This window comes from Pholcus phalangioides, unplaced genomic scaffold (assembly GCF_987345545.1).
Source record: "Pholcus phalangioides strain wild (caught in Gottingen) unplaced genomic scaffold, Ppha-v1.0 ptg000008l_1, whole genome shotgun sequence".
Classification (NCBI taxonomy): Eukaryota; Metazoa; Arthropoda; class Arachnida; order Araneae; family Pholcidae; genus Pholcus; species Pholcus phalangioides.
The window spans coordinates 38,886,853-38,903,685 of NW_028301601.1; the positions used below are offsets into that span (position 1 = coordinate 38,886,853).

Here is a 16,833-nt window from a genome sequence, read left to right on the forward strand (position 1 = left end):
AACCGTACATGCACATTCCTTTGCAGAATTTCTAACGAATTTAAGAGTTAATGAAAAAATTCACATTTAATAAAAAGTAATATCAGAATATTAAATCAAATCCTCCAATAATCATATGCTGCCTGGGAAGCTGCACGGAGCCCCATGTCCCCCCCCCCCTCCGGTGTGTTACTGGCATGTCACGCAAGCAAAAAAAAAAGTCTGAAGGGGAAAAAAATTCGAAACAAAATATTAATGTCACAGCTTCAAAATAAGCAGGGGTTTTAGGGAGAAAATCGAGCGTTTCGGGGAAAAAAAAGTTTCTCAAGACCCATAAAAAATCCTTGACCTTCATTTGAATTTCACGGTTTTCCCATGATGGTGGACACCCTGTATAAAAGCAGGTCCGTAATTAGTATTTTGTGGGGGGGGGGGGACATAATTTGGTCACTCCCCTTCACTGTAAAATTCGATGACTTTACTGTATAAGGCATATTTTTGTTCTTTCCAAAAATCTGCCGCCCATAAAATTCTCCACCCGGAGCAGTTGTCCCCTTTGCCCCATCCTCTAGTTTTGCCTCTGATAGAAGCACGTAAATTCTGGTTTTTATCTCGTAAACAGCAGCAGGTATCCGTTCCTGCTAATCATTTATCCCTGAACCAAGTTTGATAGATACAGTATTATATCAATATCTAACGAAACACGTGCATCGTTCCTCGAAAAGCTATTAGATAACAAGAAGTATCATAGAGTTTGTTGTGTAGAGTAACTGGTGGACTCATTCGTACAAGTCTCATTGCACTCTCAACATGAAATCTGAAGTTGTGACGTTCGTTGCTTTGCTGCTTTCGTACGCACGAGGGAGAGGTAAGTGCGTATGTTCTTGCAGTTTGACTGTATGTCACTTTCCTGTGACACCATGGCATTGCCCCCCCCCCATCCTGTAGCCGGGCTCCTAGGCCTTGGAAGAGCCCTCTATAATGAATTTATAGTGTGCAAAAAACATAGAATGATAAGAATAGTCCCGTGCCCCAGGGCAACAGCTCTGCCTTTGGGGGGGGGGGGGAAGTGGCTATGCAACACGGCAACTTTCTGCTACCAAAGGCAGAGAGAGAGAGTGAGAAAGCGAGCGAGGAATTCATATTCTCTATGACAACGATAAAAATAAAGGCATACGTAATCGAGTGAGACGTCTCGATCAATTTACGATAGTATAAAGATGCAAATGTGTTTAATTGTAATGAGATACGTTTATTTTTTCGATTTTTGTCTAACCAAACTCTTGCCTTCAAAGGAGAAAAATGTGAAGGATGTAAAAAACACAAAAAAGATCGCGTTTGACAGTTCTCTTGGTAGTAAACTCTCAGACGGGTCGGATAATTGAAACTATTGGTTATCGGAAAATCAAAAAAATCGCAGTGCTTTTAAAAATCTTACAGCTCTTCCTGTGGACTATGATGGCAACAAAAAGGCATGGATAACATCAGAGATTTTCAAACAATGGTTGAAGAAGCTAAATTTTCAAGTGAGAAAAGTATTATTTTTGGATAACAAAGTACCGCTCATGTCCAAAAAATATACTTGATTATTTTTAATGAGGTAAATTTTTTTATACGTTTCAATCAATTATGAAATAACCCCGAATCAAAATTAATGAGAATTGGAATTTTATTTAATGGAATTGTTCGAATGTGTATAATTACGTATACAAAAAATACTATCAACAAGAAAAATAAGGGCTCAGTGACCCATTCAAAAAAATCGCAAATTAATCATCAAAATTAAATATTTCAACATATGAAATCTTCAGGTACGACAGCATTTCATGTGACAATCTTATACCGAAACAATCATTCTGTAGCAAGTCACCAAGTAATATAGAATACGAACAGAACAAAACATGAAACGTGCAAAGTCTGGTGAAAGCCTCTCTGACGGGTAGTATGCCTCTGGTTAGGGACTACTAGCAACAGGTTACAGTTTGATATAATACGGTTCTCCAGTGATGTAGAAGAACAGTGATGATGAATTGAAGTTCGGAGCAAGAAGAACGTTTAGGAAGAGCACTTCATGTTGTCCGATATAACGCGATGAAGACAGCAGCATCAGGACGACAGAAAAACATTTTTCTTAGCATCAGTCGAACAGGTCATCGGTCACGATGTCACAGCCACAGTTTGATAAACATGTTGATGACATCAAGACGACTCTGACCGGATTAATCCGCCAGTGAAAACGGAAATTTTTCACAAGTTCGAAGAGAAGATGAGCATACGACGAATCGAAGGTTGCTGCTCCATGAGGCAGTGCACTTTTGAGCCTTTTGAGCACATCTGAGAGTTTGTTCAAAAGAATATTAATTGAATTGCGTTTTGGTAGCAATTCTATTAGGATAAACGACAATTTTTTAATTATAAATTCCAATAGTAACTGTACATACTGCAATTTAAATCAGCTGGAAACGTGGAATCATGTGTTTCTTTACTGCCCTACTTTTGAGAACTACAGAAGAAAATATTTTGAACATATATTACGCCCTTCCTTCGAACAAATACTAACATTGAGAAATGTCGATATACGTGATGTATATAATTTCCTTATTAATGTAGCCAGACATCGATCAATGTACAGGGAATAAGCCTTTTTCCGGTTAATATAAAATTATAAGTCTAGTACTTGGATATAGACTTTGTATGTGTTTCTTGTATAAGTAATTATTTTATTTTTTATTTTATTTAGTTTTTTTTCACCTTTTTTTTAACGATACTAGTTGTTTCATGTTGAGATACTTGGTGATTGTTTCAGGTTTGCTTATGTTAATGTTGTTATTGTAATGTAAATTGTGCATGTAAATTTTGTGTTGCTACCCACTTTGAAATTGGCTTATTGCCAAATCAATAAAGTAAGTCATGCACCGTGTGTGAGGAAATATATTTGAGTAGTCTGAATTAAAAATCATGTATGTTTCTGTGGAAAAATTGGCAAGTTTTATTTATTTGTTTATTTTCTGTGTACCGTCAAATATTTCCATACTGGAAGCGTACCGAATGTTTTTTATGCTGAATTTTCGTGTCAATAGTTACATTTCTTGTGTAAAAAAAAATGAAACCAACAAATATTTATACAAATACAAATACAAATACAAATACAACACCACAACAGGCAAAATGCCCAACGAGGTGGCTGATACAAATAAAATTATTCGATCGGGAGGATTTTCCACTTCCAAAGTCCCGCTTATGCTAATAATACTAATTTAAACGGTAGGGGAAGGGGGGGGGGGCTTTGATAAACTTGATATTTTTCTCAATTTTTTACTCATAAATTTATAGTAGAAAATATAATTTATTTTCCGAAAAGTGCTCGCGTTCAAGTGCCAGGAGAAAAGCGACCAAAACATGAGTGGAATATATATTTCCGTAGTTATATTTAAAAATACCGATATTTTCACTCGCTATATGTTGCTTTCACTATCATTTCTAAACTGTTGTCTGAGCAATGGTTTTTATAACTATGAAATTTTTTTAAGCATTCTTCAATTGAAAAAACCAGGCTGATTTCGAGTTTCTATTGGATACTCTATGCTATATTAAACGCCCCCACTTGCTCGCAGCTATATTTTCATCTCGCTTCTCTTCAGGGGCGTCGGAAGTGTTTCGAACCTGTGGGTGCTCGTCTTGAGTTCCATATAGGAAATTTCGATTTCTGAATCAATTCTGTGGGTGCTCGGACCTGTTTTACAAATTTTCGTGGGTGCTCGAGCACCCACAGCACCCCAGGCTCCGACGCCACTGCTTCTCTTCCTTCTCATTCGTCGCATTGCTCGCCGCTCCCACTATGTTCTTAGCATTAGCAACGCGGAATTTCTCTTGTTGGCATCAGGAGAGACATGACAACAACTCTGTAATTGGGTTTCCGAGCACACGGAGACGATAAAAGTATTTTTTTTTAAATTTTAATAACCATTCAATCCCTTGCAACATGAACGACATATCTGAGTACTAGACGTTGGATACTTTTTCTTTTTGGAAGTTTGTCTCTAAGATCAACGATTCACCAGTAAAATACCATACGCCTTGTTAGCTGTGTACCCTGTATATAGTGTGTGTGTGTGTACTCACATAAGATGCCTACAAGTTCGTCGCACTGTTCTACACATTTTTCTCATCCTAGGGTTTGTAAAAAGTTTGACAAACGATGACAACCCAAGGGAGTGGAACTTTCCCCAAAGGATCAATTGATGGAAAGGGGGGAGGGCGAAATACTGCAAATTAAAGCCGTATTCAATGGGATTCAAAAACGTGTCCGTTAAAGGGACTTGTCTACTTATGGGGAATGTTCGCCACGGGAAGCTCCAATGTACAAAGAATTGAACAAAATTATTCATACAGTGAAGTGGAGGGGGGGGGGGGGACCGCATCAGGTAAGGGCAGCTCCAATTATTCGGTAATCACTAGTCATCCTGGTAGCGGTTGCAAATCATCCACCTCAGCTGCGACTGGTTCTTAAATACACGTTCATCACAGTTATTTAAAATATATAATTTTGCGTTTTTATTAGAATTTTATCGAATTTATGTCTTATTTAAATTTCAGTGTATCTTGGAGATTTACCAATGCAGAATCCTGACCTATTCGAAGGTGACATCTTAGGTGTGGAGCATCCATCAGTAAGCCAATAAGTTTCAACTCCACTAATTTGGGCACAACTTTCAGGCCCCAAATGCATCTCGTAAACAATCTTCTAAAGCAGGGGCTCTTAACCTTTTTAGTTCCACGGATCCCTTATGTCTGTAGAGTGAAGACCACGGACACCCCCCTTCTGAAAAGCTCTTTAAAACACATAAAATGTAATAAAAACTACGAAAGAGTCATGTAACGCGAGTATGTGTTTCTTCTTCGATACCTTTCAAATACACAGTTAAACTTGTTTCAGGCCGGCATCACACTATATGAGTTTGATAAAAGATCTTTTACAAAAATTTTATAGTGTAATGCTAACCTAAGGCCGGTATTACACTATACAAGTTTTATAAAAGTGCTTGTATAAAACTTGAAAAATACAACGAATAAGCTGATGGGTTACATGCAAGCTTATCCAACCGATCAGTTTATTGGCTGTATTTTTTGAGTTTTATCAAAGCACTTTTAAAAAACTTTTACAGTGTAATACCGGCCTAAGGCTGGGATTACACTATAAAAGTCTTATAAAATTTCTTTCATAAAATTTCAAAAATGCAACCAATAAGCGTCCCGGTTACATTTGACCAAACGTAACCGAGACGCTTATTGGTTGCATTTTTCAAGTTTCATCAAAGAGCTTTTACAAAACTTTTATAGTGTAATGCCAGCCTAAAGCAGAATCGCAAGGGACCGGGTATATTTTCGAAGTTGGACAGGTTTCTGCATCATCAAAATTTGTTTATGAATGAAAATCAGTGGCGCGACATCAGATGTTTCCGGAAAAACAAAAAATATGTTTGTGGGAGCGATACATAAAATTAAATCCACGTTATATGTGTATTTTAAATAAACATTTTCTGCTGCATAATATTTTTTTTACACAAACAAAATCTTTTAAAAATTCAATGATTCAAAGACCTGCTTCTGATAAAGTTAGCAACTTTTATGGCTCTTGACCAAATTTCTTTCATAGTTGGTGGAAGAGTCTTTGCTGCCAGTGCATATCTGTGCAAAAAGCAGTGAGTCAATGACTCGAGGAGCTTCTTTTTCACCAAAGTAGCGAAGCCATATGTATTATTTTTATATAAAAATTGCCACGTTTTCAAGACAAATAAATTCAATTGCTTGACGCGTTTCGGCTCTTCAATGGAGAGCCGTCATCAGGGCCGCCTCATGGTGAAACATCACCCCTCCACGTGTGAATTCTGACCATGAGGTCCTGATGACGGCTCTTCAATGGAGAGCCGAAACGCGTCGACCAATTGAATTTATTTGTCTTGAAAACGTGGCAATTTTTGTATAAATTAAAACCAGGCAAAGTTTCTCATTTTTGTGATAACATATGTATTACTAAGCATCGCAGGGGATCCATCAATTCAAATTGAACAAAGTTTCTCTTTCAAATCAAAATTTTCTCTGTGAAAAAATGTTTGTATCATTTTAAAAACATCTATAACTTCTGTAGTTTCCGAAACATGCTCACAAAATAAGAATTCTTCTTTGATGGCTCCAACATGTACACATAGCGAACTAAGAAGAATACATAGCAGAGAGAAGAAGTCTGCAACATTGAGAGATGTCTGCAGTTTCATCCAACTGTATCCGAGGAAGCTGCCAATTCCTGGATAAAATTATGAATGTACTTAATTTTGTTCAGAGCATGAAAAAATGTATTTAGTTGAATTTTCTCTCAATCAAGCTCACGGACCCCCCTAAAATGCTCTAAGAAACCATGCTCTAAAGAATTTCTTACGAATTGGAGTATTCTTGCATGCATAAGTTGTGTTCTTATGTGATGCATATCACGAAAAAGGCCGAAGCACACTACACTGACGTAAGGCGACTGGAATTAGTTATATATCTAGTGGCTATATAATAAGCCATATCCATAAGCTATATACACTAACGTGACGGGATTTCACTTCGTGTAGAGACGTTGGGAATTCCGATGCATGGAAATTCTGTGATGCGGGCATTCGGGGTTTTCGCTTCAAAACTGGGAAGAGTAAAACGCTACTCAAGAAGGAGGGGGGGGGGGGATTGCATTTCCTTTCATGTTCAGGTGACGTACTGAAGTTCATTCCACTTAAACGCCGTGATCACCATCAGCAACTGATATATAAAGTTGTACCTTCATATAAATGTATATACTGGTACTTTTTTTTTTTGAAATATACACACCGTCTGCAAATAAAGGATTAAATGGAGGAATATACATCAGGGGTGCACATGCACAACCTCCAACTCTATTTCATTAGTTTTAATTTTTATTTTAACGCAGGATAGGAGTGCGATCGTCGGAGAAAACAGACGGTGGCCTAATGGAGTTATGCCTTACGAGATCGATCCAGCCCTAAAAATATGTAAGTTATATCTCACATTATAACTAACTCTTCGATCAGGTAGCAGGTACTTCTATTGTAATGGTGCGATTATAGTGCACGCGTGTTTAAGATTCTGGAAACCCACGTCATCTCCGATTGGTTAAAAACCCGAATTTGAAGCTAAAAAAAGTTTAAATTCGGGTTTTTAACCAATCGGAGACGAGGCGGGTTTCCAGAATCGAAAACACCGCGTGCATGATGATCGCACCCTAAGGGTGTGAACATAGTGCATCCGTATTTGCGATTCTGGAAACTCGCGTCGTCTCCGATTGGTTAAAAACCCGAATTTCAATTTGTTTTAGCTTGAAATTCGAGTTTTTAACCAATCGGACAAGACGCAGGTTTCCAGTATCGGAAACACGCGTGCACTGTGTTCACACCCTAACGGTGCGATTATCGTGCATCCTGGTTTCCGAATCAGGTTATGGGCGGGGTTTACACGTGCCGGGAGGGTGCTCATAGTGCATTCCGGTTTTCCGCTACTGTACTTCATACTGCATATATTTTTTTAATCGTCAAACCGGCGGGTGGGGGGGGGGGGAAGCGAAAAAAAAACTGCTGACGTAAAGAAAAAAAAGCAGTTTCGATTTGGCTTTTACACTGTGTGTGGGCGTTGTATTTCCTTGAAAACAATATTCGTTGCTCATTTGGTTTCGTTCCCAGCCACATGTAATGCATCAAAAATTAGTTTCCTCTGCAAATTATTTCATCACATCTATTCATAATTTGAATTCCTCTCACCAAATGAAACATTTGTTCCAATTTTTCAATTCACTTTTCAAATTTTTTGAGAATGGAAAAGATTGAGAAAATTATACGAATACTGATATATACGATACTAATCATACTGATTGTGTGTGTGTGCAGTGAGCACTAATGAAAAAATATTCTTGAATTTCTCGGAAAATGAAATAAAACATGGTTTTTTGGCTTCCTAAACATAGGCATGCATACACAGGATTTTTTCGGGGGATGGGGTGTTTCATTTTTCGTTTTTTTCCTGGAAAAACATTATCCTCCTCCTCCAGTACATCAGTCATGCCCCCCCTCCTCCCCACACATCTAGCAACAAGACCCTCCGATCAGATGGTTCACGGGACTCTCAAAACTGAATTTCTCGTGAAAAAAACAAAAAATGATTCGTCTCGGGTTCCCAAGTCGGAACCCTGTCAGACCCACCCTTATGGGGGCCATAACGCCAGTGTTCCTAACCGATTCAGGAATTATAACTCGTTTATTAGAAAAATTGTTATTTTTGACGAAATCTAAACGAGAGAAAAAGAAAACTTGAGAAAAAAATTTACATATGGTTTTGATGCTGTCAAAAACTTTCTTTCGACATTCGAACATATTCAGTATATCATCATCCGGGCCTTGGTGATAACAAAGTAAATTATTTTCGTCACTAATAATAATGAATGTAAGTATTTTCCGCTGTTGAACGAGAACAGTTTGAATAATGATCACTAATTTGATTTAACACTTTTTAAATTATTAATTTTTATTCGACAATTAATTTTACCTTATCGGGGGCCCGTGGGCCAGCTGTTGGCCACCCATGCCGTAAAGCATAAAAGAGAAAGAGCGAGAGAGAGAGGGATCTCAAATTTATTATTTCATCCATCAACTTCTCAGTAAACTCACCTCGAGAAGAGATACAATTAAATAATTAATAATAAAGTTAATATAAACGCACGTTTTTTTATTCGTTAATTAATATTTATAATCAATAATCAATCTGTTGGATGGATTTGGAGGATTGAAAATCCCTTCAGATCACAAAATGGACGCATGTCAACTGTAGGGTTGGTATGATATTTACCAACCTTTGAAGGGTTTTTACCGGGAAGCTTGGTTTAACAATTATAGAACCTCACTTAAGTCGAAGGCTCAATAATTATCATGCTGGTGACGTAAAGTTGGGATGAGGGTAGGATTGGGGCACCTAAAAAGGAGGGCAGACTCGTTGTCCTCGACCTTTTAACAGAAAACTTGTTTTGCCGTTCCAAGTGACGTCTAATCGTTAGAAAAAATCTGGATACAGAACAGAGAGATTTTCTAAAGCGATAATACCGACATTCCACTTAACCTCAAAGATAGTGGACGAGTCACCTTGGGGTTTCAAGGAGCCCAGGGTAGGATTACCTATTTAATAAGCGTGGGACGTACTTAAAATATTGGGGAGGTTGGGGGGGGGGGGGCTCGAAATCAAATACATATATGGGTATAAAGGAAAGGGGCTCTGGCGCAATGCAAATTAACACACATTGTTTGGAAGCCAAAAAAAGTAGAACACAATCATTGTTTGGTTATGACAACGCCCGTGAAGCGCAAGTTTTATTGCTTTGATTGGAAGGGGCCCCCATGAATAGGGTCATTGATGTTTGATTTATTAGCGAATATATACTGTTTAAATCCAAAAAGGGGGTAAATTATGTGTGAGGGGCGCTTAGACCAATACCTCCATTTGTCTCCACCAATCAGATCCGGCTTGCAGTACGTATATGTAGTTACGTAAATGTATAAATAAGTTTTATGCATTTACCTTCCTTAACACTAGAAAGACCGACATTTCGTTCTACCTAAAAGGACCGGAGGTTGATTTTCACTATAAAATTTGAATTTTCGTAAGTTTTTGTTTTACGTTTAAATGTACTGTAGATATGAGTGTATAGGTGAGTAAAGAGTACAAGAACTCGAAGTTTTCCAAATAAATTTTATAATTAAATTTCATTTTTAACCTTTTTCCTCCAGAGGCACACGTATGTGCACCTATTTTTTAACGTTTTTTAATGGTTGTAAATAATTTTTAATGATTATTTTTTCAACATGGATATGTGTAAGGCTACCGAATTAATTAATTGAATAATTACTTAAGTAAGTTAATTAATTAATTTTATTTTTTTAAAGGGCATTTTGACACACAATAAACACAAATCGATCGGGGGCGGGGGGAAACTTAATGGTCAGTTTTGACTCAGGTTTAAAGAGGATAATATCCACCCGGAAGTTCGTCATTGCATAACTGATAAAAAAAATATTTACATTTTAAACATTATAATTGCAATTGCATTCGCACATCACACTTTCTACTTTCTGCACTTTGCATAGCGGGACCTGACATCGCTGTCTTTTTCCTGGTACAGTAGCGCTTATTGTTCTCAAAATTCTAATTCTTGAACAAATAAGGATCTCAATTTTTAGCTAATTTCAGCAATAAAGAAATTATAACTTTCCCCGTTTCTTTTTTCTACAAATCGAACAGGCATTTCTTGAGGCTACATTGAGAGTTGTGGAAAACGCAAACTTTGGCAAATGAATGGCTGTGAGCACGGAATGCTTTTCGGCCATCTGATCAACTATATTCGTATTTTGTTTCGTTGTAAAACTCGACGGTTGCAGAAGTTTTTTGTTCACTTTGCGAACATATATTTAAAAATTTTATTGCATTGAACGTAGTAGAAGAATGTTTTTCTTGTTTTCACCAAGAAAACATAAAATATAATGTCTTTATGCGTAAACGCGTTTCATATAAGGAGCGAAATTTCATTCCGATCTATCATTATTATCTTACAAAGGCAGGATGTTATTTTGCTTCAGTATTTCAGCAAATATTGATGAAGGAAAACAATGCTCAAATTTCTACTAGCTTTCAGGTAAGATTTAATGATTTGCGTCACTACATTTTTGGGTGATGTCAGTATTTTTATTTGTACTTGGTCAATCATTTAGGATGCTTTCAATTTGCCAAACTATCTATTTAATAAAAATTTGATGCCACGATTTGACGAAATATTTGCATTGCATGGCTATGAAAGTATAACGTTACCGGTCAAATTGACCGGTGATGGTGCTTCTAGGTATACCTAAAAATATCTCGGTCTATCTTTAAAAAAAATTTATGATAGTGGTGGACAGCGTAATATTTAAGTATTTTTAAGAAAAGAAGTGAAATTTCAACATTTAAACGATCTGGTTCATCATGATAACCGAGCGAGAAGATCGAAAACGGTCAAAATGTCCTCCTAGTGTTAATTTAAATCACTTGGCGGCACACTCAATATATATCAGAGGTGAAATTATATTTCATTCAAATTATTTTGTGATTTCACTGCAATTTTACGAATTTCGGGGGTGGGGGGTCCTCTTAACCTGGTTGATCGAGTTTCTACTGCATTCCTAACAAGCCCTGGTACAGACCCAACTTTTTTTTTCAAACTGCGAGCCGTAAGGTGCTTTCGAAATCGTTTGTATGCTATACGTAAGACTGACATTCTAACATTAATCTTTTCTACTCCTGAAAGGGCAGCTAAACTCTCTGTTCTACGCCTCATTTCATTACATCAAAAAGGACACCTGCGTACGATTCGTCGAGAGGACCAACGAAACTGATTATGTGCGATTCATCAAGGGAGACGGGTAAGAAGTAGTCTTTGTTGCTTTTTATTCCACTCCGGCGGTACCCATTTATACAAAATGATTACCCAAGGTTTTACACGCCACGTCCATTATACAGGCAATCCCGAATTGTTTGCACAGCAGATAAACCGTTGACTTCGGCAACGTACTTTCATTTGCAAAACGTTTCCAAATGGCGTGCAGTTTTTTGAAAATCTCAAAATTTGGTTGGGGAGTCGTATATGTAAAACAATAATTTTTTTTCCATACACCCCCGTGTGATAAAAGTTCGTTATTAAAATGGAGCCCAAGTGGCAAGATGTTCGTCTTCGACTATAAAGGTTACCGTCAGAGGTCCACGAGTTCAAATCAAGGCAAAAACACCAGAAACAAGTTCCTTACCTACCGAGCCTTGGGCGACCACCGATAGATGGCACTTTCAAATCCCACCCAAACCCACTGGTTGGAAATTGCCTCATGGCGGTATATAACCGGAGTTGGTGTGCTGTAAAGTAGTTATTGAAATGTAGATCACACTCTCTAAAAAGTCATTTGCAAAAAAATTCACACTTTTAAATGAACTATTTATCGAAATAATAAATATATAAAATAACTATATTTTGGCAACTTATTACTGTAGTGGCAAGGTTTCATTGAAACAAAAGTTGCCATTGTCAAGGACTACACAAATAGAATGAAATCAACAATTTTAACTTTTTTATTCACAATGAATAACAATTGCATTTTTGACAATTACAGAATTTTTACCACTTTGAATTTAATTTTCGTTTCCGCAATGTTGTAAACCACACCCTCAATCATTGGCGATAAATGCTGAAAACTTCAAAGTAAAATATATCTTTTAATATTGAAATTTGAAAATTATATTACTGAATTTAAAAATAAGTAATTTCTAATGAGAGAAAGATAAATTCTCACAGTGCCCAATTTATATTTCCCAGATTGGAAGTTCCAGCACACCGGGTCTACACGAAAAGTTAATTTTACTACTTTTTTTATGATAATCATCTGGATTCAGTTGGGAAAGTTTTGCAGGTACGTCGTATTCAGTTTAAGCCACTTGCTAAGTTATTAGATCACGCAAATCCACCTAATTGCGGGGAATGCTGATTCCGGCGTTTTACCTGCTGTTCCAAACCGTCCCAAAGATTTTGAATTTGGTTGAAGTCAGGTGAATTTGCAGGTCAGACGAGGTTTAATAGGGTGTGTGTCAAATATGCGATCAGCCCTGTGAACTTTCCTGTTGTCATCTTGAAAAATGGGACGGGGGATGGGGTCAAAATCATGAATATGTTGACTGAAGAGCAACACGTGATCATCGAGCATGTTAAAATAAACATGCTGGTTCATGTTAGCGGTCACCTCAATGAGTAGCCCAATCCATAGTATCAGAAACACTCCCAAAACATCACAGACCCAACTCCGGCCTGAACCTGACCTTGCAAAGATTGCGAATGAAATGTTTCATTGCGCCTTCGGTGCACCTGACGACGCGTGTCATTTGAATAAAGACAAGAACGGGATTCGTCGAATCCAATTACACGCCGCCAGTCAGCTACTGTCCATGTTTGGCGATCTCTGACCTGGTGAATATGTGCAACTTTACACTTTACTGTGTCCTCTTGGTAGGTACCCGATTCCAAATATCCATTGCATGCAGTTCCCGTCGCAATGTTCTCTCACAAATAGGTTGGGATGGATCTTCATTCATTGACTGCAGCAATTCCTCCCGGGGTTGGAAGCGATTTTGATTCACAAGCTATGAAACTCGTCTCCGGTCTCTCTCGGTTAGGATATTTTTCCGACCACGGTTCTGCCGTTGTGTTTCATGGCCACGCGTGTTGCACCACTTCTTGTAGATTTGGTGAACAATCCGCTGCGAAGCATCAACAAATCTGGCAACTTTTCTTACCGTATGCCCATAGGCATAGCCAAACACGATTGTCCCTTTTTGCCACTCTGCCACATCCTTGCATTTACCCATTTTGATGAACAATTTTTCCGCTTGAAACAAAAATTTCTCACTCAACGTTACTGCCTTATGATCACGTAGAGGCAGTGTGCGCGCAATTGACTCGACCGATGCGTTATCTGTACCAGTTTATCGACACCTTTGTGCTTGCGTGCGGGATGACTAATTTGTTGTCCTGTGAGTGTATCTGGGAAATCGTTCTACCGATCAAGACCAAAATTAGCACGTATACTGTAATGAGAACTACAGGCTACGTTTCGAATTTCATTTATTTTTGTGAAATACAAGATGTTCAGTGGGATCAATATGAAGTGAACTCTATGAATTTTCTACCAACTTGTGTCTAAATCATTTTCGAAATGTAACCAAATTATGAAAAACCCATTTATGGAGACGGAACGCCTCACTCCCCATCTTGCCATAGCAGTTTATATAATAATAATAATAATAATATGTGCTGCATACTATATAAATATTAAAATGATAGCTCGTAATCTTTCCACGGTAAAGGAGAAAGTGTGTTTATGACTTTTCAGGTGCTATTCGCACGTGGGAAAAACTGGCGGTGCTCAACCCATTTCCATAGGAGTCGGCTGCGAATGGAGTGGAACAATGATCCACGAAATCCTCCACGCCTTGGGCTTCTATCACGAACAGAACAGATCCGACAGAGACGACTATCTCATCATATACTGGGACAACATCAAAGAAGGTTCGTCACTGAGTCATTCTTGAGAACTTGAAATTGGTCAAAGAATTTCTGGCCTTCGTCTTTCCGTTACTGATCCGGGACCAGCTAAAACGTCTGTAAAGGAGACTGACTCATCGTCTCCCATCTATAGACATTGTGGGTGGCCTAGTCGTGGTCTGACTCCATATCAACAAATGGTTGAAAATTAAGAACATTTAATTTTGAGAAAAATATTTACATTGGTTAACAAGCAATTTAGTTTCTCACATCATAAAAGACAAAAAAAAAATATATCCTATGCGCGCGAACAACACACTGAAACGAATGAGATCAGGAGGGAGACACAGTTCTGGCTAGTCCCTATTTTGTGCCTCTCACACCCACGCGTCAGGAGGTGCGCGTAAAGGCCGAAACACACTACACTGACGTATGATGTGATTATAACGTCACGTCAGAGACGTTGTGAATTCTGTGACGTGGAAATTATATGACGCAGAATTCTCACGTCAAAGAATTTTCACGAATAAAGATTCGCAACGTGTCTGACATGACGCGAAATCACGTCATGCATGTCAATGTAATGTGTTTCGGTCTTAAGCGGGTGAAAGATTGCACCTCACATCTTTGAACAAAAAACCGGTTTTCCGCTCCCAGTAACGACCAATCATAACAGCGATTGGCTAGAGCTCATTGAAACTCCAGGCTGAATCATTCACCGTCTTCGAGTGAAGTGTTTCGTCAGTATTATCGCCATAGCCAGTAGCTGTTCCCTATCCAGCTTTTTTAACGACTGTGCTTCACTTGGAGAGGCACAACCAGTTTTTTTTCCTTCTAAGATAGATGACGATGAGTCCGCTCCCTTTCCTAGGCGCCATATTGGCTATAGCGATAATACTGACGCTTTGCTCATATGGATTGATGTGTCAGCCTAGTTTTTCAAGGAAAGCTATTCATAGCCGCATGCACGAAAGAACTAAGTTGTGCAAGAATTGGCAGACTAGTGAGAAACAAATTGATACTGTGTGTGTGGTAATGCTTTAACCCAGCGGTTCTCAACCGGTGCTCCGCGTAGCCTTAAGGGCTCCGTGTGCAACACCCAAGGGCTCCACGACGACTCGAGGAAAATAAAATGAATCAGTAAATTTGATAGATAAGTGAATAAGAGAGGCCTACAAGGTTCTGCCATAAAAATTATGTATAAAAAAGGGCTCGAGTCAAACAGGGCTCTGCCATAGAAATTATATACTGAAAAGGGCTCCGCGAGTCAAAAAAGGTTGAGAACCGCTGCTTTAACCATCAATGAATAAACAAATTTTCATCGTTCACCAGATGATTGTAAAAAAAAATCAAATACAAACTACGCATTGTTGAATGGATGTGACACAATGATCAGTACGGATGTACTACTAATCTGGTAGAGCTTTAAATGAGCGTCTCGAAACGCATTTGTTTCCACAGTTCCGAATCGAAATGTGTCATCAGGAATGGGTGGCTTATACGGTTTAATTAATCGAACCGTACGGTTATTATTTTTTTTCTCATTAGGTATGGCGGATCAATTCTTCAAGCTGAAGCCGAATCAAAATATTCTGCTCAATGGATTCGATTATTCATCTATAATGCTCTACGGCGAGTACACGTTCTCCAAAGAAAGAGGAAAGCTTAAGACTATGGTCGCCAAGAAGCCTGGCGTGAAACTATACGAAGTCGTAAACAAAGGACTAAGCAAAAGCGACGTTTCGAGGATTAACACTTTGTATGGATGTACTCCGAAATAATATTGATTCTCTGCGTACTGCAAAATAAGTATTGCTCGTGTCATCATTAAATATTGTTTTCTTGCCAGACTAAATAGTGCTTTCATAAATTCAGGGCTTCCACTCAAGAAATTAGTAAAAGTATAAGATGGGGGTACCCCCCCCCCCTCCTTATTTTTTTAGACAATATAATCATAGCGTAATAAAAAAATCCTCTCAAAAAAAATTTTTTTTTTTAATAAGAAAAAAAATTCATAGCACAATTTCAGTATCCTATAAGATTAACTCGAGCCAAAACAAAATGACAGAAATGACTTCGTAACAAAAACAGTTTTTTGGCCAAAATAATACAAGCAACCACTCTCTCTATCTTGTCTCTCCTTACAATATACTGTATTACATTCTTTTTTTTTTGGAGTCTTCTAAAGTTCCATACTGTCAACCCTCTTCCCCGATGCACAGTAAATTATGAAGACGTGTAAGTTTTTTAAGAACGATGCTCCTTTGAGACCACTTCCAAAAGCAAAGTGTAAATACGTAAATTACAAGTGTAAACAAATCAACGTCAACCGGATGGTTTTATTGTGTTATCCGTCCTTTTTTTACGGGGATTTGTTTACATACCACTGTTCAATACCAGTGTCATCATTTTTTGACAAATGAATCGCTTTAATTTCTAGCGCTTTGCAGAGTTTTGTAAATATTGTTTATGTTTCTGTGCATGCCCTAAAATTACAGAAGACAATTGAATGCTATGGGGTAGCATCAGAATCACAAAACCTAGAATAAGCCCATGCATTCAACTGTTTTGTTATGCAAACTACTGTTTCACCTATACACAAAATGTGCACCATAATTTTGAATGGAGAATGTTAGTTACTGTACAATGAATGCTCCAAACCATGAAGTGGTAAATACAAAATTATTTTTTCCATCCAGACAGAAGTT

General features: G+C 37.9%; 1 protein-coding gene across 1 annotated transcript; it reads left to right on the forward strand.

Moving 5' to 3' along the window:
* Positions 1-654: 654 nt before the first annotated feature.
* LOC149084270 (astacin-like metalloprotease toxin 1) lies at positions 655-15,980 on the forward strand. The gene is made up of 6 exons (XM_089234640.1): positions 655-847; positions 4,576-4,649; positions 6,944-7,025; positions 11,351-11,465; positions 13,974-14,149; positions 15,674-15,980. Exons 1-6 carry the CDS (start codon positions 790-792, stop codon positions 15,904-15,906), a joined length of 738 nt encoding a protein of 245 aa, XP_089090766.1. The 5' UTR covers positions 655-789; the 3' UTR covers positions 15,907-15,980.
* Positions 15,981-16,833: the final 853 nt, after the last annotated feature.

Coding starts and splice junctions, on each gene's coding strand:
- LOC149084270 (XM_089234640.1), top strand. CDS start 790: ATGAAATCTGAAGTTGTGACGTTCGTTGCTTTGCTGCTTTCGTACGCA. Junction 848..4,575: donor TTCGTACGCACGAGGGAGAG/GTAAGTGCGTAT, acceptor TTTAAATTTCAG/TGTATCTTGGAGATTTACCA. Junction 4,650..6,943: donor TAGGTGTGGAGCATCCATCA/GTAAGCCAATAA, acceptor ATTTTAACGCAG/GATAGGAGTGCGATCGTCGG.